General features: G+C 31.6%; 1 protein-coding gene and 1 long non-coding RNA gene across 2 annotated transcripts; one reads left to right on the forward strand and one right to left on the reverse strand.

Moving 5' to 3' along the window:
- Positions 1 to 38: 38 nt before the first annotated feature.
- LOC111421384 (uncharacterized) lies at positions 39 to 8,195 on the forward strand. The gene is made up of 4 exons (XR_011640836.1): positions 39 to 172; positions 4,821 to 5,011; positions 5,079 to 5,280; positions 5,430 to 8,195. It is a non-coding gene; the product is annotated as an uncharacterized lncRNA (long non-coding RNA).
- Positions 8,196 to 18,377: 10,182 nt separating this feature from the next.
- LOC111417872 (S-methyl-5'-thioadenosine phosphorylase-like) lies at positions 18,378 to 24,541 on the reverse strand. The gene is made up of 5 exons (XM_023050270.2): positions 24,468 to 24,541; positions 24,105 to 24,418; positions 23,795 to 24,050; positions 23,551 to 23,745; positions 18,378 to 18,525 (listed from the first exon to the last, which is right to left on the reverse strand). Exons 1-5 carry the CDS (start codon positions 24,480 to 24,482, stop codon positions 18,460 to 18,462), a joined length of 846 nt encoding a protein of 281 aa, XP_022906038.1. The 5' UTR covers positions 24,483 to 24,541; the 3' UTR covers positions 18,378 to 18,459.
- Positions 24,542 to 25,453: the final 912 nt, after the last annotated feature.

Here is a 25,453-nt window from a genome sequence, read left to right on the forward strand (position 1 = left end):
GACTCCAATAATGTTAAAGCGTGGTTAAACCATTGACAGTGATAGCTCGAGAATACAAGGCGTTTCGTTATCAAGGTTTTTCTAATGAGTATATATGTTTATAGTTTTGAAACGGCTCGGCAGTGGAATTTAATCGTTTGTTTACTATTGAATTGATTCGTTTAATTAAAGGGTAAAGTTTGTTAATAATTAAGATTACTCTTGTTTTGATAAATTATACAGGATTTCCTAAAAGTAACGGATAAATTTGCTAAAACAATTAAAAAAGATTTAAATTTTTTGGTATAGATTTTTAAATTTTTCCGACATTTTTAATAGAGGTATGATGTCATCGATATTTTTTTTCAAATAGCAATCTCCCATTTTTATTACGGAATATGAAAGAGGATTTTTTTCTGAATTTAGTACCGTCAATATTAATATTATTAATTTTTATTAATTATTTTTATTCTATAATACCTGTCAAATTGTTGTAAAGTTGGCAAAATTAACAGGGAGTTTTGTTTTATCATGTTTTGAAGTAAATATGTCACATTGACGTTTGAGCTTTCGTTATTCAAAAAGAAAAGGTGCATAAAAAGTGTTGTGGGGTGTTTATTTGCCATTTACTTACCTAGAAAAGGTATTTTATTCTATTTAATTACTTTGTAGCACGTTTTTATAACAAATATGTACTTCGTCAAAATCGTATTTATCTACAAATTTATTAGTATTTTAACCTCAACTAATTAGTTACTGACAATGTTACTAAAAATCATTAAAACAACATAAATTTTATAAGGGTCCTAGATAATACCAACAGAAACCCTAAATAATTTACATTGACAAGTATTATAGAAAAAAAACGAACTATACGTAAAAAAATTTTCGAGAAAAATTACATTAAAGTTTTATAATTTCTATTCAATGAGATAGAAAAATAGCAGTAGCCGTGCGTAACCATGGTAACCGATTGTTTTAAACAATGATTAATTTTTGTTATCTGAAACAGTTGATTGCCATAGTTACGCATGGCTACTACTATTTTTCTTTATATTCGGTTTTGATTTATATTGATATTTGATTTCAGATATCAAAAAGTAATCATTGTTTAACACAATTTTCTATCTCAAATGAATGGAAAATTAATGAAATTATGAATAATTATTAGGATGATCTCAAAAATATTGACATTTATATTAGTATGCAGAGCCACCTGGTGGAGATATTAAAACTTGTATTAAGTTAATCGATTGCAAATTGACTTTTTAACAAATATTGTACGAAACACTTTTTGATAAAATCAATAATTTGCTCTGAAATTCCCGATTTGCCGCGAAATCAACGTACCGTACTGTTCACAGGGAAATTAAAATTAAGTTATTTTAAAAAGTGTTATCAATAAAGCTTGTGTGTAATGGAATTCTCAACAAATATTGTTTATAAAATAATTCGATACGATCAATAATTATAAGGATAATCTAACACAAACAATTGGTTACCATGGTTACGAATGGCTACTGCTATTTTTCTACCTGTATGAATGGTATATTATGGAACTTTAAGGTTTTTTAAACATCATTAAATTTGTTTACAAATTTCGGAAAGAATTTTAAATCTATACCAAATAATTACAAACAATTTAAATCTTCAGATCTGTCTCATAAATTGTTTTTAATCGTTTTAACGAATTTATCCGTTACTTTTGGAAAGCACTGTATACAGGGTCCCATTATGTATGGAATGTAGTATACAGCGTGTCCCGTATCTTCCGCATCAGAGCATTATACGGTTGTAGAATACATTATTCTGAAGCGATCTTTCTAATAAATTTTTTTCGAAATGTTTATAATAACCGCACGGGAACTGTTTAACAACGACCAATAACGGACGACTTTGATTCACCGAAAAAGTTTATTTATCTTTCCGTGACGAATCTATTGGTGACTACACGTGGGAAACGAGTTATCATCGGCGTAGCGGACCGGCCGAACGAGGCACCGACTACCTGAGGCTGATTTGCGATCTGCTGATTGGACGAAAAACAGTTCGTTTAAACAGTTCCCGTGCGGTTATTATAAACATTTCGAAAAAATTTTATTAGAAAGATCGCTTCAGAATAATGTATCGTACAATCGTATAATGCTCTGATGCGGAAGATACGGGACACGCTGTATATCTTGGTAAGTATCAACTTTATAAAAAAACATTTTACACAAAAGTTGTTTAATATTTTATTTGCCATAATAAAACACCATTCAATTGTTTCTATTTCAGAAAACAAATGAGCAACGAATAACATTTGAAGTTTCTTAAATGGCAATGTGCCCTTTCGTTAGGCTCATTTGATAGAGCTTTTTTTTCTCTTTACGATGACGTAAAATTTTAATATCTTTATATCAGAAAATTTTTGAAAAAAATGTAAAAACTATTAAGAATTATTGAAGATGTACAGGGTGGTTCAAATTCGATGTCCAAATAGGCTATCTCGAAAACTATAAGAGTTAGAAAAAAAGTAGCTAACATGTCATGATCTCGTTTTTCGAGAAACGTCTAATGCCAAAAACCTCAAAGCGCTATCGTCTTTTGTTTTTCCTCTAGAGACCAAAATTGAAAATATCGTAAAACCAGCAAGTGCAATCTTGGTTATTATTATAGGTGGAGTATTATAACTAAAACATTATATGGACACTTTTTTATAGAGAATTTGATGACGTAGTCAAAAAAATATTTTCGGTTTTAGATTTTGAGATATGATGACAATTTTCGTTTTTTTAAATGGAAACAACCACTGATCATACGCTTATTAAATTCGTTATTTTTTTCTGATTACAAAAATGTAGGTCTATTTCTTATTGTTTTAGAATAATGCTAAAAATTAATTTTTTTTTAGTGTCGTCAAAGAAATTAAATTTACAGTTTCCTGTAAATTACGGTACTATAACTAAAAATTATTCTACTAAAATTTTATATAAAATTTACTTTATTTTCTTTTTATGTTAAACTTTTGGTAATTTTCATAACCCATCTTAAAAAACAGGATTTTTAATTTGACACTTCAGAAAATTTTTGAATACAAAGAAATGTTGCTGTTTATTTGAGTTATAAAAAAAAATATATGAGCGCCATCTATCAATAATTTATCAAGTCATTTAAAATAATATTAAATCTTAATAAAAAATGTGAAATAATGTAATCTATTCCAACTTTTGTGTAAAACAAATATAAATTAAATAGTTCAACAAATGTATTTGTTTCAAATATCAGAAATATTGTTTTTTTAATTTTTAGTTATAATTTACAAGAAACTGTAAATTTAATTTCTTTGCGACACTAAAAAAAAAGTTTTTTTTAGCTTTATTCTAAAACAATAAGAAATAGACCTGTCAAACCCCATATTTTTGTAATAATAACCCTGTATATTAAATCAGTTATCAATGTCAGAATTTTATAAAAAAAATACCATCCAAGAAGAGTGATTTTATGACCGAGTGGTATAACACTTTCTATTAAATAAGTTTGGAAATGACTAATTTACTCCTAAATGGGTGGCCTGTCATAAAACACTTTGAATATGCCTAAATAATAGATATTATTTGGTTGGTTAAACACAAAATTACTAATATTACGACAGTTATTTTGGTAGTTTGTGTTGGTAGCAATTTTTTTTGTACTTTTTAGGTTATGTTTCGATTTTGATTATTTGATTTGACGTTTAATTGTCATCAATCAATCGTGGTATCATTGACTATTTTATACCAGACGGCTAACCGCTACGTAAAAATTGGTAACGCGTAAAGTGTTATTTTTGGATTTGTCCGCTATGGGGGCGCTGGTGGATTTTATAATAATAATGGATATGATTAAGAGATGGCAGCACTATTTTTGATTTATATTCCCCTCTTATATTTTCTTGTACTAATAATAAAAATTGTTTAGTATTTCTTTTTTAATTAATAAATAAAATTTTATTGTATGAAAACATTATACGTTTTCCGTAAAAACCGGTTGTTTCTACCAGTTTATTTTCATTAAAAAATAATATTAATTTTTAGAGAAATTTTTTCAATACTTTGAATTATTTTAAGAGTTGTTCTATCTGGTTTCAAGTTAAGTACTTGGGGAAATCCCGCGATAACTGACAGGTTGTTTCCACCAGTTTCTACGGAAAAAGTTGGTAAAGGCGGGCTTAACTTCGCAGGAGGAGTTTATTTTAGTTTATTTGCTTTAAATATCTATAATTATTATTTAAAACTAGTTATTAAACCTAAAACTATTGGTCTTTAATTGTAAACAAGCTTTATCTTTTATTAATATTTTGAAATAATATAGTATCCAAGATAACCAAGAGACAAGGGGTTAAAAGGCCCGGAAACAAAGAGGATTTCCATTAAAGTCCATCCTAAATAAAATATTGAAACGTTTATTATAGTACTTGAGGTAGAGGTACTTCAGATAGAGATACTTGAGGTAGTGATAGAGGTACTTGAGATAGAGATAGAGGTACTTGAGGTAACGGTACTTGGCTAGAGATACTTCAATGAAGTGGCGAACCAGTTCGCGTATCGTGTAGATCTAGCTTTATACAAGCATATGTTGTTTCTTCTAAGAAGAAAACCTTTCGGAAGAAGAACGCATCCCTGGAAGAGCTAGAGGTCGAGCTAGAGAGATAAAGATAAATAAATAAATAAAGAAACAAAGATAAAATTATTCTTAATTTTTAAAATGTTATTTTCTATGAAAAAAGTTAATGTCTTTTTTAAGTATGACTCTTTATCCAACTCAACGAGGCCTGCATTTTTGTCAACAATACGATTTTCTATTTTAATTTTATGTTTCAGATTTTTAATGATGCGAAGAATTAATTTAGTATGGACAGATTTTATGTTGACGTTCTTATTCCCACTCGTTTTCCCTCACTCTTTCACCTTTATCATCTGGCGAACGTTCCTTATGACCTTCAGTCCAATTTCATCCCTCATCATGTTGACTCAAGTTATTTAATTTTAAAGGAAATTTTAACGTGTTAATTGTAAGTTTAAAAATTTTCTTTCTTTTTTGATTTCTTATATTTAGTTATTATGGTTCTTTCTCTACAGGTTTGGTAATTTGTTCTGTCGTTAATTTTTAACATTTATTTTTAAACACTTTGAAAAACGAGATTTACGATGAATAGAAAAACGCCATTTTAATTTTTTGGATTTTTCAATTTACTCTTCAAGTTTTTTTTGAATTTTTCGTAAACGGAATCTTTTTGAAGAAATACTCTGAAACAATACTCTCGATGCTCCTACACCGACGGTAATTATATATATTTTTTATCTGTGTTTTTGTTATATCTAAATGTTCCTTAGTCCTGCCTGAAGAAGAACGATAATCGTTCGAAATCTTCGAAGATAGCACCGAAATAAAATATTTTCATCGTTTATACGACTTTTATTTTTTTTTAGCAGCAAAAAACCATACAACTTACCTGGAAAGAACCACCAAATCGATAATAGAGGCATCTCCAATAGGCCCCGAGATCAAGAAAACCTTAATCCCTCGGGAAAAATCAAGCAGGTGCCCCAAACTCTATGGTCTGCCCAAAATCCCCTCCCTCAGGAAGGCTGCTCCGGATCAGGGACGGTGTAGGACCGTTTTCCAAGTGGCTGACAAGTGCAGGGCGTCATCTCTCTTGTTGAAGGTACCGTTCTTCTCTATTTCGATGGACTCGCGGATGAGTCTGGTGCTCCAATGTGGAACGTTGGCTATTTCCATATCTGAAGCTGCTAGTTTTCCATAATGATATTAAAATAGTATTATTTAAGTGTTTGCCTAACCTATCCTTTGATATGGACTCCCTCAGCTGATAGAATGAGAGTCATTCGGCTTGCGCATACTACATATCAATCCTATTATTCCACGTGGAAAATAACCATGATGCTCTGATCTCAATGAGAGTTAGTACTTTCATGGAGGCATTGTCGTTAGCGAGGCTTACAAACCCTCCAGCATGCCTATGAAGTGGGTATAGTTGCATCATGATTATTTTCCACGTGGAATAATAGGATTGATATGCTGTATGCCCAAGCCGAATGACTCTCATTTTGTCAGTGGAAGGAGTCGATATCAAAGGATAGGTTCGGCAAACACTTAAATAATACTATTTTAATATTAAGTTATTTTGCACGAATTTGCTATTTATATGTACAGTTCTGTTCAGATATAATGCCGCTCGTAGAGGCATAAAATTGTACTAGAAACGACCTACGTTCACGAGGCGTTCAATCCAGGTTTTACCTGCTCTGTAGTGTTGTAAAAGTTCCGAACAGGCAAGCGGGGTGATGTGATTTATGACCAAGATGACTGAATCACAAAAAAAAATTAAGAAAATAAATAAGTATAAGCAATCCATTTACTTTACACAATTTCTGTAGTAAATGAAAATAATTACTAATAATTACTGTATTACTTTGGTAATACGGTGGAACGATAAGTCGAACCTCAAAAGAAATGAAAATTATATATGATAGTAAGTTATATATAAACTATATATTGAAATATATCGCAAACCATTTTAATATAATAAAATCAAAAATCAATATAATAATAGTATATTATTCAACAAGCGTATGATGGTGGCTGTTACCCACGAAGAAGAAGTTGCAACACGAGCAAGCGAAGCGAGCGAGTGTCGTAATCTGAGTGGGTAACATCCATTATACGCAAGTTGAATACTATACTTTATCTACAACTATTTAATTTTGAAAAAAAAATCAAAAAAAAAGAAAAGAAATAAACTTGATAGACATTTCAGACATAACCTCAATATAAGAAAGCTGTCATTTCTGTTAATATTTTATTTGTCCACGACTACCTTATAATATATACCTTATGAATGAGTTTTCTCAAACAAAATGGTAGTCATTTTTCACGGAGTGAATAATAGCGGTGAATAGTAATCATTATTCACGGGTAGCCATCTTGACCAGACTAATAATAATAATTTGAAACGTTAAAAGTTCAAAAAACGTCAATTTAATTAAATTTTTTAGGAGTTTCTAAATGTTTGACATTAAAAAAACCTAAACAAATTCCTTTTTTCGTATGATTTAAGCATAAATTAATTAATTTTCGTAAAGAAAACTACGTTTTATAAAACTGACACTTAATTTTGACAAATTGTTGTGAAGTTGGTTACAGTTAGTAACATTGAATTTGTGTCACATTGACGTTTAACCTTTATTCAAAAATTTATTTAGAAAATAAATTTATGGAATCAATTTCAATAGTCGTGGACAAAGTATAGTATTCTACTCGCATATAATGAGCTATTATTCACGAAGGTTAAGTTTATGTCACGAGCGTAGCGAGTGGCATAATTAACCTGATAATAATATACTATTTTTGATTAGTAGGCCGTGTCAGAACTGTGGAATAATGGCTTCATTATCCAACACTTTGTCAGTCATGGGTAATGCGTGTCATTACCCGTCAAAAATCAAATCTATAACGAATAGATAATTCAATAGTTGTAGATAAAATATAATACTCCTATATAACAAAAAATATAATATATTATTATACATATAAAATATAATAAATATTATAATAATCTAATTGGGGAGAATTTTATAAGGTCCATGATACCATCAAATATTATCAGTATTTTGTATAATACCCACTATTCTCCATGCAACATTGCAATCTAGTGGATATCAAATTTATTAATCCTTCGCATACATCTGTAATGTTACGGCGCAGATTATCCACGTTGCGAATCGAAAAGTTGGCATATTTATTGAACTGTTTTTCCACCAAAGCCCATAGATTTTCTATTGGGTTAAGATCAGGTGACCGCGCTTGCCAGAGTATTCGCCTAACCTCATTATGATCGTAAAACCAATCATGAACAATTCTTGACGAATTCACGGGTGAGTTGTCTTGGACAATCATGATGATCCCTTCTAGGTACAAGGTTCTTACTGATGCTATCAAAACATCCTCCAGCACTCGATTGTATTCAATCGAATTAAATCCTTGATAATTGTGGACGTTGTAAAAGGATTGGCGGTGACGTATTCAATAATTCCCGTTCGTTGAGCATTATTAAGAATAAGTCTTCGGCCTGATCTAGATGTTGTAAGGCCAACTTTGAAGCCAAATTTGAAGGAGAGTTTCATAAAGCTTTATTTATAAGTTTTATATTATATTAATTATATTACTGAGATTTTTATCTGACGTTGTATTTATAGAAATACTCTAAAATCATTTATTAGAGGAACATGTAAAAAATCGTGTATTTCTTGTTCTTAAAAATATCAAAAAAAATTTCAAATAAAATAAAATTAACACATTTAAAAAAAGGGTGATCCATTCTTCGGCCCACTTCAAACTGAGACGGTTTTACCTGGGTTAAGGAAGAGGGTAACTTCCTTTAGTCTCAGAAATCGAATTGAATAGAAACAAAAGATGTCTCCGTCTTCTTCCAGTACCAGCGTCATGTCGGAGCTAACAGCGGACGATTCGCATTAAATCTGAACAGAGCTGTACATATGGTACACTGGCTCAAGATATAGAATTATTCAATATATTTTCCCCGAGGAATTATAATAAAAATTGCATATATACGTATAACTAAAATATTCGTGCAAAATAATTTGATATTAAAATACTATTATTTAAGTGTTTGCCTAATCTACCATTTAAATGACTCCATGTATCTACCGACTGGAAGTCTGGCCCCTAGTTAGAAAAAAAAATATTTTGATTAAATTCGCTATAACTAAAGAACGGTTTGATCGATTTTAATGTTCTATATCTCAAACGAAAGCTTGCGTCTGGCTGAATAATTATGTGTAAAGCATATTGAATACTTCTATATCTGAAGCTGCTAGTTTTCCATATGTATATGTAAATAGAATAATCATGCAAAATAATTTGATATTAAAATAGTATTATTTAAGTGTTTGCCTAACCTATCCTTTGATATGGACTCCCCCGCTGATAGAATGAGAGACATTCGGCTTGCGCATACTACATATCAATCCTATTATTCCACGTGGAAAATAACCATGATGCTCTGATCTCAATGAGAGTTAGTACTTTCATGGAGGCATTGTCGTTAGCGAGGCTTACAAACCCTCCAGCATGCCTATGAAGTGGGTATAGTTCCATCATGGTTATTTTCCACGTGGAATAATAGGATTGATATGCTGTGTGCCCAAGCCGAATGACTCTCATTTTGTCAGTGGAAGGAGTCGATATCAAAGGATAGGTTCGGCAAACACTTAAATAATACTATTTTAATATTCAATTATTTTGCACGAATTTTCTATTTATATGTACATATGGTACACTGGCTCAAGATATAGAAGTATTCAATATATTTTCCACGAGGAATTATAATAAAAATTGCATATATACGTATAACTGAAATATTCGTGCAAAATAATTTGATATTAAAATACTATTATTTAAGTGTTTGCCTAATCTACCATTTAAATGACTCCACGTATCTACCGACTGGAAGTCTGGCCCCTAGTTAGAAAAAAAATAATTTTGATTAAATTCGCTATAACTAAAGAACGGTGGACCGATTTCAATGTTCTATATCTCAAACGAAAGCTTGCGTCTGGCTGAATAATTATGTGTAAAGTATATTGAACACTTCCATATCTGAATCTGCTAGTTTTCCATATGTATATGTAAATGGAATAATCATGCAAAATAATTTGATATTAAAATAGTATTATTTAAGTGTTTGCCTAACCTATCCTTTGATATGGACTCCCCCGCTGATAGAATGAGAGTCATTCAGCTTGCGCATACTACATATCAATGCTATAATTCCACGTGGAAAATAACCATGATGCTCTGATCTCAATGAGAGTTAGTACTTTCATGGAGGCATTGTCGTTAGCGAGGCTTACAAACCCTCCAGCATGCCTATGAAGTGGGTATATCTGCATCATGATTATTTTCCACGTGGAATAATAGGATTGATATGTAGTATGCGCAAGCCGAATGACTCTCATTCTGTCAGCGGAAGGAATCGATATCAAAGGATAGGTTCGGCAAACACTTAAATAATACTATTTTAATATTAAATAATTTTGCACGAATGTTCTATTCATATGTACATATGGTACACTAGCTCAAGATATGGAAGTATTCAATATATTTTCCACAAGGAATAATATTTTTAATATTTTAATAATAATATTTTATTTCTCCATTTTACAAAAAAGCATAGACTGCGTCAATTTAACAATAATTACATTGTGATATAATACAAATTGAATTCAAACATTAAATTGGAAAAACATGTCAATAGTATATATCGGATTTTCCGTGACAATAGCTTTCAGTCTCCTCTGGAATCTTGGAACCGACAGATTCTTTAAACATGATTCTACTCTCGTTTGTGCCCATAGTTTAAGCTAGATTTACGCTAAGTTTTCTTTATTTATTCTCGTTTTCCTCACCATTACCGCTAATAAGAATTTTTTATTTTTATTTTAGTACCTAAATTAGTTTATGTAAGTAGTCGTTATTAGAGTATATGCGATAAGATCATTTATAATAATTAGTATTGTAGCGTCTATGTTCGAATATATGCCTTAAATATTGTACTTTTTCTTTAATTTAATTAAATAGATTATATTTATTTATTTCTCATAATTTGTTTGCTTTACATAACTTTTATTTTATTTAATTTTTTTTTCTTTAATAGATGCGTGCGCCAATTCACGCCATCAAATCACTAAACAAGATACACTAAAAGACATTTCCACATTTAAAGATTGTTATTATTTCCTTCAGTAAAATGTTTATTAGTCCTACTTCATTTTGGTGCGTTTTTAAGATTCTTTCTAAGGAGAATTTTAAATAGTAACGATTGTATCTAAGTAACACCAATGAACTTTATGTATTAATTGTTAGCTATCGATCCTTAGACATTAAACCCTTGAGCAATGTGAAAGCATTTTATTCCTAGGATAATGAGAGAGATGAAGAAAACTTTTTCAGATGCTATTTCTTTGATGTCATTTAGATACAGTGTATATATGTATATATTGTAATGTTTTTCCAAATGGACCGCAAATAGTCCCTCTTCTTTTGAAAAGAATTATTTTAATGAAAACAACATCACTAAATTTTATAATAATTTGTTTTTTTATTAAATTGAAAAAAATTTAAATATTTAAACAGAATTGTCGAATTATCTCAGGGTTAAAGGCAGGTTCTGGTAATACTGTCAAGACAAACATGTGCACAACTTAAGGTGCAATCAAATTGAGATGTTGTCGACAAAATTAACAAAATATACTGATTATATAGACAAATATTCTAAATTAGTTGATTCGAAGTAATATTTATCAACTCGGATATGTTATGGTCTTAAACAACTTGTCAAATATTAAATTAATTAGGAAATTGTAATCGTAATCGCAAAATTTATATTGAATTTATCAAGAACTTCTCGTATTGAAGGTAAGAAGAGTCTTTTTCTTTAAAAAATGTATCAACAAAAACAATAAATTATAAAAAAAAATAACTTAGCCAATTTGTTTCTATGGGAACCTTGGAGGTTAAACTCAGAATAATATTTTCTTCGTGACAGGAACAGTTGGATTCAGGATTAAGAACCAATTTTTCTCTTCACTAGTGATGATGGTTTCTACCAGAAACGGAACCAATTGCTTTACTTGATCAGGAGCGAATTTAATCGTTTCTTCGAAATTATTGAACAGGAACGGATATTTTTCTTCAATAGGAACAGGATGAATTGTTTTTTCAGAGTTGAACAGGAACGGATATAATTTTTTTAACTCGTTGACACGTTGATTTAATTAATTTTTAGCAGAGCAAAAAAAATGTGTGTGTTTCTTTAGACAACAGGAAGCACACTCTTTTTCATCCCCCTGGCACTTATTAACGTCGTGTTCGTACAAAGTGACGTCATTTTTAGTATCGGGCCGACGGGACAGATGGCGTTATATTGCGTTATATTATGTAGATATCTACTTTATCTTGGCAGTTTAAATTAATAAATATTTTAGGATTTAAGTAGTCGTTTCGTCAATTTGTTTTTCTACTGTTTTCTAAGTTGTTTGTCAAGTTGGTTAGTGTTTTGATGCGGCTTTGTGTTTGATAGTAAATTTTAAAGAAATTTACGATATTTTATTCGTGGTAAGTACATTTGATATACTTTTTTTTTATTTATTTCATATTATTATATTATGATCTCCAGTTTCATAATAAATTTTTAAATATAAGTTGCCCTTAAAATAATATGGAAACTAATGCTCATAAAAAACCTCTGAAATTTAAACATTGATTATGGAACTGGATTAGGTATTTGTAAAATAAATATATATGCATCTTATTTTCTTGTAGCAGAAAATGTCAAAAAGTTGCGCTATTAGTGGATGCATACAAAGGTATGGAAGTTTCTACCGATTTCCAAACCCACAAATGTATCCAGAAATATATCAAAGATGGGTTTTATGTTGTGTGCGAGAAAACCTGCTTCAGTGTGAACACTTGAGGTTTATAATAATTTTCGAGTTTGTGATAAGACTTTTTGACGAGAGGATGTTGGACGTAGCAACAAATTGTTGAAAGGAGTAGTACCATCATTAAATTTGCCAGTATGTGTATAAAATTATCAAAATGTTGTTAGGACTGAGGCATTTTTTTTTCATATGTAGGATATCAGTACTTAGAAGTCAGTACTTCAAGTGCTTCGAATAACACGCCCACTACTCCACATGCAGATATGGGACTTTAGGTTGCTTCAACATCCATCAGTGTAATCTCATTGGAGACTTCAGGTAAGAAATTATGTGTTTTATAAATCGTTTATTTTGAAAAGCTCTGGTTAAATTATCTATAATGGCATATAACTCTTAATAAGAGTTATTTATTAATAAACGAAACATCATTCAAAAAAAAAAAAAAAAAAAAAAAAAAAAAGCCCGCTTAATGGAGAAACAGCGTTAATCGGGATCATTATTGGATATTTTTTGACAGCTAAACAAAGGGAGAGTTTATTGGAGGAAGTCCACAAACAAGACGACTTATCACCAAAAGCCCAACATTTATACAGGAAAGCAGTGATGTATAAGAGGAAATTCCAGCGCCAGAGTATAACATCCTAAAGAAATAAAAGAAAATTATTACTAAAGAGACAACTTTTTAAGCAGTCAATTTCAAGTTTAGACAGACTAAAACAATCCTTTTTTTTGAGCCAATATGACAACGAAGGAGGAAGGTTGCAGGGGAGGCGTTATACACTTGATGACAAAATATTGGCATTACATTTAATGCTACAAAATGGAAAGGGGTATAAGGTGTTATAAAGTGTAAAATTACACTGTGAGGAATAAACAGATTAACACCGTATTTTTAACATCTTTTAACAAAGTTATTTTGACATTCAAATGTGTTGCAACCTATTAGAATTTAGTTAAATTTACCACTTTTTCGCGGTAATATTTCATCTTATATCGAAAGAGTTAAGTCACTTCGTAAAATTTTACCAGTGTATCATTAATCATTAGATCATTAGTATCAGAGACAAGGAAGGATAGAGATGGCCAACTCTACCTTATTAAATTGTACCTTGCGTACAGCGCCATCCGATGTCACCGCAGAGTACTAATCATAGATTAAAACCAACTTCCACTAGGATAATGGTGTAAAACTGGGCTAACCAACGATCTGGCAACATTGTTCGCTGCGCATCGAAGCGAAGCGAGCGACGTTGCCAGATCGTTGGGGCTAACTTTAACCGCCAAATTTAAAAATAACACAATTAATATTGCTTTGAAGAAAGGAAATAAATATATTTTAAATGAAAGATCTAATTTCAACATAATAATTTATTATTCTTAAAACTAATAAAATTTGGTTACATAAATAGAATATAAGTACGAAGGCTTTCACTGCCGGTGTAATTAAACTAGAACTAATAGTAGCACCATCGAAGACGACTCGAAATCACTTCGAAAGTTTGTAGCTCGTGTTAGTTCTAATGATAGTGCTATTATTAGTTCTAGTTTTAGTTCAATAAATACAATAATGTTACATTTTGTTTGCCCTAACAGTTTTTGTAGCGTCTTCCTGGATGGTAATGAAAAAAAATTTGATAAGAACCGGTATCCTTTACCACTTTGTTTGTAAATGGAAATAGCCAGCACTTCTTTTTTCTGATTTCGGGACTGGCTGCTAAAGAAATTTCTAGTTTCTTTATTCAAATATTTGAGGTTCACCAATACCTGAGGATTTTTCCTCAATTGTATTAGCTTTTGCCTTATTATTCTGGCATTTTTCTCAGCGCGACACAACGTATTTTTTTGCTCCAGTTAGGTTGCAATTGCTGCAGTTCTTTGTAAAAGGTAATTTCCTCCGTTTCTTATCTACAAAAATAAAGATAATTTGAAATAAGAATAATTATTCAGTTTTTATGGTATTTACCAATTATTTCTTTTTCATCACTTAGATGGAACCGTTTCCCATTCATTTCTGATGAAATGACAAAATTTTCATAAAATTTCACAAAATGAGGTTGAAGCAACTTCGCAACCTTGTTGTTTACTACATCCAGGATAGACTTGCATAACAGTTGAACTAGTTATACCAAGCAGTTTATCGGGGCATACATATTATGTGGGGGTATGAATATATATATATATGGCATGTCGGGGTATAAACATACATAATATGGTATATATTGAATTACATAATTATGAATTATGAAACTAAATAATTCATTTCATACCATGCAGCATACCTGAAGTATCTTCTGTTGGTTGATCTTGTGGAGACAAAAAGCAATTATTTGTAGTTTCTTCTTACAAATCTAAATGATTTAAAAAACATATATAGATTAAGAAACAAACTTTTTATGCAAAATTTCATTTACCTAGTAAGCATAATGTAGGTAGCTTTTTCAATTTCTTCACAACATATTTGCACATTGTTGCAAAATGGTTGGGGCAAACACAATAGTTACTTAGACGCTTATCATTAATTAATTCAAATAATTTTGAATTGTGTTTTCCAGAAAGCCAAGCCATTCGAATAATAGGGTCGGTCGGAAAATAATATCTAGAAAAGCAGAATGAAAGTAATTATGCTGTATTAATTAATAATTTTTATAATTTACCTTTTAATGTCTATCATCGCAAGATGGTACACAGCAAGGAATAATAACCGACATTTTTATCATTTAAAAAATTTTATATGTTTTTTACACTTTTTTCCACTTAATTACAAAATTACACTCATAAATTACACTTATTAAAAAAATTAACTGATTTATCAATATCATTTATATTTGACATCACTCAAAAAAGAAATGAAATATAAGCCGCCTTAAAAGTTGTTTAAATTTAAATTTGTGTAGAATTAGTTATCGACGGTGACATCGGATGGCGTTGACGATGGTTACAATTTTCATTCATTTGAGATCCCCCCCCATGATTAGTATCATTACACATTGTTTATAGTTATTGTTCTTTTATATTAAAATAAGACTTTATGGTTATGATAATAATTTTAATAAAAAGATTATTAAAATCCCACAAATGTCTTTATTTTTTTTATTTAATTCCATACAAAAAAATTAGAAAATTTTTTATTTAAGATTTATCACGTTAGCCGCTATTTAATATTAGTAATGGGCCGAGCCGTTCGGAGCGCTGGTGCCGTGTACAAAAATTTTACGTAAATGTCACATCTATATAAGTTATCTATGCTCTTTTTGTTGATAAATTCCGTTTTTCGGATGTTAAATTTCCAAATAACCTCTCCTGATTGGTTAAATTTATGGATTTGGAATTTGTGTCTTAGTTTTTTCAATGTAGCCAACTTTGACATTTGAAATGTCTCTAATTCAATTTGTCAAATTATTATTTAATTTTTTAAAATTATTTATAATTATGCGTAATATTTCGTAATTTTGGTGCTCTTTTAAATCAATTTTCAAATATCCATTCATTTTCTTCTGATCTCAACGATAAATTTTCCAATATGTTCAAATTAATTTTGTAAATTTTCATCCAAATTTCAAATATTAATTATTTTCTTTGTTAACCAAGTTAAGTTTATCGTTCTAAATAGGTTTGATCCGGGTAGATAAAGATTTAAATAAATAATTTTGAAAAATTTAAATTGAGGTTATCTGATATCGAATTTTAAAATAAATTACTTTAAAATTACTTCGCATCGACTTTACAAGTGATAGTTTAGGATTAGAACATTAAAGAACAATAAAATGTACCGAAATTCACTAGCGTATAGTATCTAACATTATTTTATAATTGTTCAAAAAACTCTTCTACGATCAATACGATAATCAAACAAGACTAAACTACTGGTAAACGGTTATTATTACAATATATATATATATATAGGTGACGTCCTTTGAGGTCGGGGATAATTGATCGTCTCTTTTCTTATTATGACTCTACCTCACTTATCTACATTTATTCTCTTTTTGAGAATAAACAGTGCCTGATGCAACCCAACAGTACAGTTGCCGATTTTATACATATGGTTAGCAATCTGGGATAGTATAATCAATGGTGGTATAATAAAAGAGCTTTACTGTCTGATAAAAAAAAACATTACCTCTGCAGAGATTAATCAAATACATAATACAAATACATTTTCTGGAAGTGTTAGCCTAAATCAAACTGATAATTAAAAATTGATTACAACGAGGAAGTTCCAGTGGCTGTTATAAAGTTAACGAGAAAGCTTTTTTATGATTTAGAATCATAGATTAAACTTTACTAATCACCTATAAGAATTGATTATAAATTTTTAAACGTATTTAAAATAAAACTTTCCAACGCCCTAGTTCTATATAAACAATATTATTAATTAAAACTTTTGTGATAAAGTCGAATAGAAACCCGAAACGTCTACCATTTGTTCAAGTTCTTTCAAGTTTTCGAAGTGTTTTATAACAGCTCCGAATTTAATTGAGCACTACGTTTAAGTTTCAACTTTATAATTTCTAGTTTTGTAATCTATTATTTTAAACGTTCGATTCGTTTGCGATATTTGCTTTAACCCTAATTAAACCAACAAATTGCACAAGTTCGGTTTACTCAAGTTCTACGTTTAGAAATTCCTTAGATCTAAGTTACTAAATAAACTAATTGAATCTAAGGGAAGGTCAAATACGAACGCACTAACTTCTAAATAGTGTTCACCAAATTCCTCTCTCACATGAAAATTGAGTATTTTCAAGTGATCCTTTTTATCACCCCTTAAAAACCCACTCATTCCCATGAATCCCTTCAGTTCTCATAAATCTTACCCTTGGACCCTATTTCGAGTACATGCACAAGAAGAGTAAATACAGTGTCGCATTCAGGGTTTTCCACTAAACCACCAAAGCCGTTTTACTGGAAACTATGATAATAAACCTGAAATGGTTTTCCTTTTATCTGTACCTAGATGTCTGGTGGATACGTTTGGACACAGCTTTCGAACAAGATGTTCAGAATAGTTGGCAATTACCTGGATCAACTGAACACCTGCGATTAGGTGTTATTGGCGCACAATTGTTGGAGATAATCGTTATTTCAACGATGCTGAATTTAAACGATAACATTCAAAATATTTGAAATGAAGATTTCAAAGAATTCGTTTCCGATTTCTTTTTCGATTTGTACTCGTAAAATCAGTAAGGTTCTCTTTTGTGTGTGGAATATTGGTAAAATCATCTCGCGTGTGTACAAAACAGGACGAGGGGAGATTTTATTCGGGCCACCCTCCATTTTAAACGTCGAATCGTGTTTGGTGACTATTTTCGTTTCTGTAACACTTGTTGAACGAAAATTGCGACGTAAATCATTTTGAAAACCGACGTAAATCACGAAAAACAATTGATAGCCGCGGCCTTTTTAATAGTCGAATAACAAACGACCGTTCTAAAACCCATTCAATCAATAGGCTTAATTACGTAATTAATTAATTATGTTTAATGTATTAGAAATAACAGGATTATTTTAAATTAATGCTTAATTTAATATGGTTTTATGTAGTTAATGGATTACGTTAATTTCAAGTGCAAATCCGTCTAACAAAACATTTAATTGAAAATATGTGTATCGTTGTGAGAAAAGGGATGTAAAATCGAAATGCTTTAGGATTGCCGTTGGGCGAGATCCTTTTGTAATCCAAAAGGACTCAAAGTTGTGGGTTTATCTCAATTTTCTAACAACGCTTTCAATTTATCAATAATTCTTTTTTCTTTTTATACTCGAATAGGAACTTTTTTCGGGTTATACATCGACAACAGATGGGTTCTTTGTAAAAGTGTTGAAAAAAACATTAGTGCATAAGTGAAATTCGTATCGGACGGGGATAAGGGATTGAAGTTTTTTTACAACTTTTTCGATTGCTTATTTATTTCTTCGTAAATATAAAATCGATTTTGATACAATTGTGTGCTATATAGCTGGGATTATTATTTTAACAATCTTCTCTTTTTTCATATTCTGTACAAGTACAAGATGTATCATCTGTTCCAAGAGATTTCTGAAAGAAAGAAAATCGATAAAATTAGTAATATATAGCGAATTTTACTTAAAATGCAATATACAAAAATATATTTTCATAGAAACTAGGGCGTACTTACTTACTTTGTGCTACATAATATGCAATATGTCTGAATGTTTCTAGTTCTAGGTCTAATGTTAGTTCTAGTGACAGTGGTAGGTAGCACTAGTTAACATAAAATATCACTATGTTGCATATTTGTATTGAATTAAAACTAGAACTAACACTAGACCTAGAACTAGAATCATTCTGGTTTAGGCGTCTTGAGAGACGTGTGGCTAAATCCGAATAATTCCAGTTTTAGGTCTAGTGTTAGATTTAGTTTTATACAAGCACTATCACTAGAACTAACACAAGACTTAAAACTAGAATCATTCGGGTTTAGCCGTTTTGAGAGACGTGCGGCTAAACCCGAATGTTTCTAGTTCTAGGTCTAGTGTTAGTTCTAATTTTACACCAGCATTATTATTAGAACTAACACAAGACCTAGAACTAGAATCATTCGGGTTTAGCCGTCTTGAGAGACTTGCGGCTAAACTTGAATGTTTCTAGTTCTTGGTCTAGTGTTAGTTCTAGTTTTAGACCAGCACTATTACTAGAACTGACACAAGACCTAGAACTAGAATCATTCGGGTTTAGCCGTCTTAAGAGACGTGCGGCTAAATCCGAATGTTTCTAGTTCTTGGTCTAGTGTTAGTTCTAGTTTTAGACTAGCACTATTACTAGAACTGACACCAGACCTAGAACTAGAATCATTCGGGTTTAGCCGTCTTGAGAGACGTGCGGCTAAATCCGAATGTTTCTAGTTCTTGGTCTAGTGTTAGTTCTAGTTTTAGACCAGCACTATTACTAGAACTGCCACAAAACCTAGAACTAGAATCATTCGGGTTTAGCCGTCTTGAGAGACTTGCGGCTAAATCCGAATGTTTCTAGTTCTTGGTCTAGTGTTAGTTCTAGTTTTAGACCAGCACTATTACTAGAACTGCCACAAGACCTAGAACTAGAATCATTCGGGTTTAGCCGTCTTGAGAGACGTGCGGCTAAACCCGAATGTTTCTAGTTCTTGGTCTAGTGTTAGTTCTAGTTTTAGACCAGCACAATTACTAGAACTGACACAAGACCTAGAACTAGAATCATCGGGTTTAGCCGCACGTCTCTCAAGACGGCTAAACCCGAATGTTTCTAGTTCTAGGTCTAGTGTTAGTTCTAATTTTACACCAGCATTATTACTAGAACTAACACAAGACCTAGAACAAGAATCATTTGGGTTTAGCCGTCTTGAGAGACTTGCGGCTAAACCCGAATGTTTAAAGTTCTTGGTCTAGTGTTAGTTCTAGTTTTAGACCAGCACTATTACTAGAACTGACACAAGACCTAGAACTAGAATCATTCGGGTTTAGCCGTCTTGAGAGACGTGCGGCTAAATCCGAATGTTTCTAGTTCTTGGTCTAGGTCTAGTGTTAGTTCTAGTTTTGCACTAGCACTATCGGTAGAACTAACACAAGACGCACGTCTTTCAAGGCGGCTAAACCCGAATGATTTTAGTTCTAGGTATTGTGCTAGTTCTAGTGATAATGCTGGTGCAATACTAGAACTAACACTAGACCAAGAACTAGAAACATTCGGATTTAGCCGTACGTCTCAAAAGACGGCTAAACCTCAATGACTTTAGTTCTAGGTCTAATGTTAGTTCTAGTGACAGTGGTAGATAGTGCTAGTTAACATAAGATATTGCTTTGTAGCATATTTGTATTGAATTAAAACTAGAACTAACACTAGACCTAGAACTAGAAAGTATCGGGTTTAGCGGTGCGTCTTCAGACTTCAGAATATTTCTAGTTCTAGGTCTAGTGTTAGTTCTAGTTTTACACTAGCACTATGCCTAAAACTAACAAACTGGCAGAAAATTATCCAAGCGTATTTCAGAATATCGTTTAAAACCTTCGTCCAATGTTTATAAACATACAGAGGAGACAGGTCATGAAATCAACCTCGACTGTGTTCATATTTTATACAAGTGTCCCAAAGATTTTACGCTTTGGAATTTGCAATTTGCTGGAACATTTTGAAATTGAGAAACATAAACGAAAAATTAACACTACATTAATGAACGAGCAAACAGAATTTAAACCCTCCATTTTCCATTCTTAAGATCGGTCAATAATTTTGTTATAAGTTTTTAGATTTGAATCTTTTTGAAATGTTGTATTTTTCCCTGATTTGATTATTTCCCTTTCCATCTTCCTAATGTGCTCCTTTTCCCTCCTCATATAAACTTGTCATTGTTGTGTAGAACGTGTTCCTGTGTGGTTTATTTCTTGTTTTATATTTTGTGATTGAAAGTGCAAGAAAATAATTTAACGTATTCCGATTTATGGGACTTTTCAATTGTAAGAATTTTTAAGTAATAGTTATAATTGTTTCAATTTTTTAACATTATAAAATTTTTAGAGTAAACTGATGTCTATTTGAACAGATGAGTTTGTTGACTTTTTATAGAAATTTTAGGATTTTTTGACTGTAAGTTTTAAGTTTTTTATGTTTTGCTTTTATTTATCTGGTTCTTTTTGTGATTTGTAAATTTTTGTTTAATAGATTTGGCTGAGGATGGTTAATGATTTTAACCGAAACTAGTCCCAAATAAATAAATATAAAATTTTCTCAGAGGAATTTGAGGCCTTGTTTAAATTTTTTTGATTTTTAATAAACCTTTTTAATTAATACTCTCTCTGAATATGGATTTTCTGAAATTTACGAATGTTTCTAGTTCTTGGTCTAGTGTTAGTTCTAGTGACAGTGGTAGGTAGCGCTAGTTAACATAAGATATCGCTTTGTAGCATATTTGTATTGAATTAAAACTAGAACTAACACTAAACCTAGAACTAGAATCATTCGGGTTTAGGCGTCTTGAGAGACGTGCGGCTAAATCCGAATGTTTTAGTTCTTGGTCTAGTGTTAGTTCTAGTTTTCCACTAGCACTATCGCTACAACTAACACAAGACGCACGTTTTTCAAGGCGGCTAAACCCGAATGATTTTAGTTCTAGGTATTGTGCTAGTTCTAGTGATAATGCTGGTGTAATACTAGATCTAACACTAGACCAAGAACTAGAAACATTCCGGTTTAGGCGTCTTGAGAGACGTGTGGCTAAATCCGAATGATTCTAGTTTTAGGTCTAATGTTAGATCTAGTTTTACACCAGCACTATCACTAGAGCTAACACAAGACCAAGAACTAGAAACATTCGGATTTAGCCGCACGTCTCTCAAAACGGCTAAACCCGAATGATTCTAGTTCTAGGTCTTGTGTTAGCTCTAGTGATAGTGCTGGTGTAAAACTAGATCTAACATTAGACCTAAAACTAGAAAGTATCGGATATTTCTAGTTCTAGGTCTAGTGTTAGTTCTAGTATTGTACTAGCACTATCACTAGAACTAACACAACACCTAGAACTAGAATCATTCGGGTTTAGCCGTCTTGAGAGACGTGCGGCTAAATCCGAATGTTTCTAGTTCTTGGTCTAGTGTTAGTTCTAGTTTTGCACTAGCACTATCGCTAGAACGATTAGTGGAATTGCCGTTGTATAATAGCTTGAGGGATTAAGAATTTTTTGGGGTTAATCAGATGCTTTAATCAAGACGTCATTTTCGGACTTGTTATCTCAATTTGAAAACCAACACGTCAATTTTTTCTTTTCTTATACAATTATGAATATTAATCAATAGATGGCATGGCAGCACTACGTCCTACATATCACTTATTAGTTGCTAGATGGCAGCACTCTAGGTCTCAACACAAGACCTAGAACTAGAATAATTCGGGTTTAGCCGTCTTGAAAGACGTGCGGCTAAATCCGAATGTTTCTAGTTCTAAGTCTAATGTTAGTTCTAGTGACAATGATAGGTAGCGGTAGTTAGCATCAGATATCACTATGTTGCATATTTTTATTGCACTATCACTAGAACTAACACAAGACCTAGAACTAGAATCATTCGGGTTTAGCCGTCTTGAGAGACGTGCGGCTAAATCCGAATGTTTCTAGTTCTTGGTCTAGTGTTAGTTCTAGTATTGTACTAGCACTATCACTAGAACTAACACAACACCTAGAACTAGAATCATTCGGGTTTAGCCGTCTTGAGAGACGAGCGGCTAAATCCGAATGTTTCTAGTTCTTGGTCTAGTGTTAGTTCTAGTATTGTACTAGCACTATTACTAGAACTAACACAACACCTAGAACTGGAATCATTCGGGTTTAGCCGTCTTGAGAGACGTGCGGCTAAATCCGAATGTTTCTAGTTCTTGGTCTAATGTTAGTTCTAGTGACAGTGGTAGATAGTGCTAGTTAACATAAGATATTGCTTTGTAGCATATTTTGTATTGAATTAAAACTAGAACTACCACTAGACCTAGAACTAGAACGTATCGGGTTGGGTTGGGTTAGAATATTTCTAGTTCTAGGTCTAGTGTTAGTTCTAGTTTTACTAGAACTAGCACAAGACCTAGAATTAGAATCATTCGGGTTGGGCAACAAAACTGTTGCCTTCAGCTCTTCATATTTTAGATTGCATAGAATTAGAAACACATCACAATGAGACTAGGTGGTACATTTCAACTTTTTCAAATCGTTAGCAAACAAATAAAGGGATTAAGCAAAATGGGTTTGAACAACACGGTTCGCAAACTATGTACTTTAAATTAAATTTTTAGAGCTTACGTTATAATGTTTCAGCTGAAATAAAATATATACATAAAAAATGTATTATCAATTTGTAATAATATTGAGTTTTACCATTCAAATTTTATCAGTATTATTTTTTTATCAAAAACTAACTTTACGTGTTTTTGTGGTAATATAAGCATACATATTGTTATCCTAAACTAACAAAATGTTCAAACCTTTCTACGCGAGACACACAAGGGTTTATCTTAAATAAACAACACTTCTTATCTTTTACGAGTTTCTCCCCATAAAGAATAAAATTACAAAATTAAAAATGAAATTACCAATAATTCCGAAATTTCTTTATCCCAATCTCTAATTCCAATACCATCAATAACAACCCTTAACAAATCATCCATATTACTTCGACTTGCCAATGTGTTTCTTGTCATTTGTAATTGTGTTTGTTGCACCCTTGCGTCGTAAGTTACCAAAGATAAGCCAACGTATAATAGGCCGGCTTCCTTAGCTAAAATCGCCTTTTAAAAAGAGATAAAATTTTTAAATTTTCTTTAACGCAATAATTACTTCGGGTGAAGTACACCAATTAATAAGCTTTGCTCCGGCGTTTTTATGTCGAACCGCATCTGCGGAAGTTGCGAACGAAGGGCCATCCAAAACCGCGGCCACTCCTGATGAAATAACGTTTATTGCTGCTTCGTTGGCGGAGTCAACGACACATTGCCTTAAACCTTCACTAAATGATGGTATCATTGGAACGTGCATTTTTCCCGGGGGAGAACCAAATTCACCATCGTGAAATGTTTGTTGTCTACCGCTTGTACTTAAAAAGATAATTTTATTAAATATATTTAGAATAAAAAAAATTTAAATTCACCAATCGATGAAATCTTGCAATACCACTATATCCCCGGGTTTCATTTCGTTCGATAAAGTTCCATCTAAAGTAATTCCTATAACGTGAGTACAACCGTTTTCCTTTAAAGCCCAAACGTTTCCTCGGTGATTTACATTTCCCGGTGGTCGCTCTATGCCTTCTTTACCTTCTCTGTATAGGTAAATACACGGTACTTTACCCACGTTACATTCGACAATTGGAGCGGATGGATCTCCAAACATTGTTGTAACGGGACGTTCTATACGACTGTTAAATATGGTAAGTCCCAATTCACACGATAATAACACCCCAACCTAAAAGAAAATTAATTTATATAATTAAATTAAAAAGATTAATAAGCACTTTAGTTTTAGCCATATTAATTTGGATGAATTAAATTTTTATGAAATCGAAAATGTTGACAAATGATAATAAATTAAATGTCATATAACAAGTTTATTTCATTTAATTTTTAGGTGTTTTAAGAAAATCGTTAAAATTTTGTAAATTAAGTTAATGGATGATATTTTTTACGTAATGTGGTGAATCTTATCTGTAACACGGTGCGTGGTATTGATTTAGTATCTAAAAACTTATTTTATACCGTTCCCTTGTAGATACTCAAAGGAAAATATATTGTCTCGTTGGGATTTAAACCCGCACTAAAAAGAAAATAAATAAAATTGGGTTTATCGCAAAAACGTTTATTATTTTTCTCAAAACATAATGTGGAAATTTTTTAAATTTACAACATCTGTATGTAAATCTTTGTTACATATTCCGCCAAATTTGCAGATTCTGTATGATCCTGTATGAGGTAAATTAAGTCTAAGTAGTACTTCTATTTAATGCTCGAATTGGAATTTTGTGATACCTGGTTGAAAAATATTCTCTATTCGATTAGTATAGACAGAACGAGGAACTACTAAATAAGAGCAAGACTAGTTCTTACTAGCTCTGAGCGAAAACAACCTTGTAAAACAGATATGGGAGGCAAGCTGGGATGGAAGGAGGAGGAGAGGATGGAACCATGAAGTGACATATTGAAACAAAGCTTGCAACATTAAACTCTCGTCATCCGCGTTCGTTTTTGATAAGCGGAAATCTTCTAGATAAGTTGCATGATGATATACAGGGTGTACAAAAAGTATAGAATAATGGTGCTATAGCCTAAACTTCAACTTATATAAAAAAAAGTTTTAAATAAAAGTTACTTGAAACTATTTTCCGCATATCTTGACGTAGAAATAAAATAAAACTGATGACGGCAGTCTGAGTTACGACATGGTGCGTGTTTTTCAAATGGAACACCTGTATAATTTAAGGTTTTTAGATTCCTTTTGACAGGG

This window comes from Onthophagus taurus, chromosome 7 (assembly GCF_036711975.1).
Source record: "Onthophagus taurus isolate NC chromosome 7, IU_Otau_3.0, whole genome shotgun sequence".
Classification (NCBI taxonomy): Eukaryota; Metazoa; Arthropoda; class Insecta; order Coleoptera; family Scarabaeidae; genus Onthophagus; species Onthophagus taurus.